Source organism: Aplysia californica, unplaced genomic scaffold, assembly GCF_000002075.1.
Source record: "Aplysia californica isolate F4 #8 unplaced genomic scaffold, AplCal3.0 scaffold00169, whole genome shotgun sequence".
Classification (NCBI taxonomy): Eukaryota; Metazoa; Mollusca; class Gastropoda; order Aplysiida; family Aplysiidae; genus Aplysia; species Aplysia californica.
The window spans coordinates 1,182,822-1,186,663 of record NW_004797439.1 but is presented as its reverse complement, the minus strand read 5'-3'; the positions used below and the strand labels follow the sequence as shown (position 1 = coordinate 1,186,663).

Below are 3,842 nucleotides of genomic sequence, written 5' to 3'. Positions count from 1 at the left end.
GGGGGGGAGGGAGGGAGGAGCAAAAATCAATACAATCCAGGATCCCACGATGTGCCCCTGACCAAGTATAGCGGTATGGCATGGTGGATGTTGGGCGAAACACAGTGGCCTTGGATGCTCGCGAGGCCTTAGAGGTTAAGTTGTTCGCCTCTCATTCAAAGGTCCCAGGGTCGAATCCGGGCAGCGATGGAAATTTTTCTTCTCTAAAATGTGCTACCAACTAAATATGGTTAATATGTCCCGCGCTCTCATATGACTGTATGCAGTTGCAAGCGCCGTAAAAACACTTACAAAAAACCCACAACAACAACAAAAAACAATGGCCACCGGGATGTGTTTACTAGGATCGATTCCGGAACCGATTCCAACGATATTAATGCTAAGGAAAAAAAGTTACGACTCCTTTCTACGTAAACCAACGGTTACCAGTTACTTTAATCATTAAAATCTTCTTTTTTTTAGAATTTTATTTTGAAAAATAAAAGTTGAAGCCTCTTAGTGTTCTAATATCAAGGTTATCCTAAATCCTGAAAATGTTCCGAGCCAACCATCTAACCACGGGAAGAAATCACATCATTAGAAAGTAAGTAATTGGGTTGGGAGTCCATTCCTACGATTCTTAGCTTTCAATAATCGGGAACCTAGCCGCCCAGCAGTAGTGTTACTTCCCTGCGTGGTTGTAGTGTTGCTTGTTCTCATGAGTTACCCTGTTACGATTGGACGCGATTCGTGGTATCACGTGGGGACTTCCGTGGTCTAGAGGCATGGTGTTTGCCTCTTATTCAATTGGTCCAGGGTTTGAAACATGACAGCGACGAGAAATTTTCTTCTCTGAAATGTTCTTCTTTCATTTCCTTTCCTGTCCTCTTACCATGCTCTGTCGTCTGCTTTCGTCTCCCTTTTCTGATCGTATCTTATCTTATCCTATAGTGGTGCACAGGTGTTTCCTAGTTGGAAGTAGGTGGTTATTTTGAACAGCTAAGATTATAACAGAGGATGGGCGACTGAACAGAGAAATTGAAACACGATGTCAGTTACCAGCTTGCTCAACTACTGAAACATTCTAACATCCCCATGACAACAAAACTCAAAATGATCAACACCATAATATTTATCCCAAGACTCACGTATCAATGCCAAACATGGACCACGAACAAGACATAGGAGCAAAGAATTACAACATGTGAAATGCGATGTCTTAGAAAAACAAAAAACAAGACCAGGCGAGACAAAAATAGAAACTCAGTAGACAGAGAAATGGCAGACGACGGCCTACAATTAATGCCATGACAGACATTAGGCTCCCTTATGAAAATGAAGTTTATCCACCAAAAACGCTTCAAGAAAATCCGTTTTTTTCTCTTTCTTTAAAATTTGAAAAACATGACTTACCATAGTTTACTTGGCGACCCTTGTGATGTCAAGCATCACATCCAACATCAAAGAATCAAATGGTTCGGACATCTCATGCGATTACCAACACTCCATCCAGGACAACGTGCCTACATTTTTAAAAAATCCAATGGCAACAAGGCTAGAGGGCGACCGAGAAAGACCTGGATAGATGGAGTCTGGGAAACACTAACAACTCATGGCATCCCCATGGCCCAAGCTCTCTGGCTGGTGGCAGAGAGACGTCTCTTTCTTCCTGCGACACCAAAAAGAGTATAAGCGGCGGATAAAAATAAAGTAAAGTAAAGGTTATAACATAGAAAACAACAACACAAGGGGGAGAGCGCTTATACAGGTCACCACTGCGCAGCACCTTTTTTTGAGTAGTTTGAGTTTGAGCTTGGATTACCATGTGCTGCTTAACCCTATCCGTACGTCGTGTTTTACTATTGTATCCATACGACGTAGGGAACTCTGAGCCACCACTTTCCAAAGAGGAAATTTACTCGGCAATCCGATCGGTACAATTTGCATAGCAGTCTGTCAAATGATTTTTTGAGAAATACTGAAAGTTTCAAAGAGATCGTCGCACTTGAAGTATTCTAAAATGTGAAAAATACAACCCCGGGGGGTACAAAATGACCCGAGGGCGTAGGAATAGACGCACGCCAGTGACCAGCCACCTCAGAGATATGGTGTGCGCCCCTCATTCATAGGTCATGGGTTCGAAACCTGACAGCGAAGGAACATTTTCTTTAGAATGTTCTCCTTTCACCCACTTTCTTCTTTTCTTATCACGTACTATACTGCCATATGCTTTCATTGCCACTTTCTGCCCCCCCCTCCCCACCCCTGCTCCTCGGGGTTCCTGACTCGTTTTACTGCTACTAACTTGCTCCCTCTCACTGCTGTCTTTCAGAAACACCCCTGATCTTAGGGAAGGTAAGGTCTTATATTCTAACACCTGGCCTCCTAAGATCAGAACGAAAAAATTGCAGATTGCGCTCATAAAAGATCCATTGGTGGTTCCAAGATCAATAAGAGTACGCACCGGCCGCTATCAGGGCAAAATTTAAAACATTAGTCCCTCAAACTGAAAATGCTTAACAAGAGTTTTCATATGGCCTTATGCAGTTGCGAGCTCCGTAAAACACTTACCAAAACAAGGCAAAAAAGGATCATCCTCCTAAGCACCACATCACAGACACACTATGCTTGACATTATTTGTGTGAGCCATATTATACACGACGCCCATTGGACGATCGGATCGGGTTGGGTCGGGTCGGTTTGCTAACCAGATTGAAGGTGCAAAGCAGCAATCGTGCACAAGCCGACCGCGCCCGACTCGACGCCTCAAAATCAAATGTGTTTGTTTTCCTGCGACGAGTCGGACGATCAACCAGACCCGACCAGACCCGACCCGAATCCGTCAGCATTATGCACCCGGTAACGGCTCACTGACCATTCGGACACGGGCACCCCTGCCATTCTTCATTAGGCGGGTGATGGGTGGATTTTGGGGGTAGTGGGCGGGGAGGGAGGGGGGTAAGTAGGAGGCATGCAGCAACCACACTGATTCATCGCCGACTAATTCGACCACCCACTCACAGGATCAATGAACGTTCACAAACAGTGTGTTATGACCGGGTAAGGCAGAGAGAGAGGGGGGGAGGGAGGGAAAGAGAGAGAGAGAGAGAGAGAGAGAGAGAGAGAGAGAGAGAGAGAGAGAGAGAGAGAAAGAGAAGAAACAGACAGACAGACAGACAGACAGACAGACAGACAGACAGACAGACAGACAGACAGACAGACAGACAGACGGACGGACGGACGGACAGACAGAATTGGAAGTCCTAACCAAGTCTTATTACCGTCTTGGGTCCAACCTCATTCAGTTTCTATTTATAATATTATTTTTACACATTATGATATCGATATGGACTGCTAAACTCCTTTCAGCAGACAGATGACTCCGTGCTACGGTAAACGTTCTCAGGCTCCTAAGCCTTTAGCTACGTAAAAAGAACCAATTGGAAAACAAAAACAGGCAATAATATCCCAGGCGTTGGTTCGTGCAACCCACTTTACTCCGTCAGAAAAATACGGCACGCGCGTGGCGCGGGACGTATTCCTGGCTTTGCGTGGGAGTGTGCTTGAATAACCTGACTGTTTGTCTGCCTGTTTCTGGCAGGAAGAGGAACATGATGACGTCATCTGTTTTTGTCTGCAAGGTCGCCGTCTAATTGCTTCCTCGAGGAGTATTTTAAGACCACGACTTAATACTTCCGCTGTTGTAACCTTGTTGTGTAGGTTGAACGGGTATCCATCCTACTTGGAGAAATTGAATGTACTGAGTGCAGCTCCTAGATTGTTACTGGCGATTTAGATTTTCTATTAATTTATTAATTTATTTATTTGATGTGTGGTTATTTTTTTATTTTATTTGGGGTGT

At 44.5% G+C, this 3,842-nt stretch overlaps 1 protein-coding gene across 2 annotated transcripts in view; it reads right to left on the bottom strand.

The window, feature by feature from the left end:
* LOC101852405 (sulfotransferase 1C2A-like) overlaps positions 1–2,839 on the bottom strand; it is a 19,986-nt gene extending 17,147 nt beyond the window's left edge. The window contains exon 1 of one of the 2 annotated variants that reach the window (XM_035969684.1): positions 2,551–2,839. In XM_035969684.1, the coding sequence (XP_035825577.1) occupies positions 2,551–2,574 (24 nt within the window). In that variant the 5' untranslated portion in view covers positions 2,575–2,839. Of the gene's footprint in view, positions 1–1,392; positions 1,498–2,550 lie in introns of those variants that run through there. The other variant, XM_035969685.1, reaches the window with a different exon arrangement.
* Positions 2,840–3,842: the final 1,003 nt, after the last annotated feature.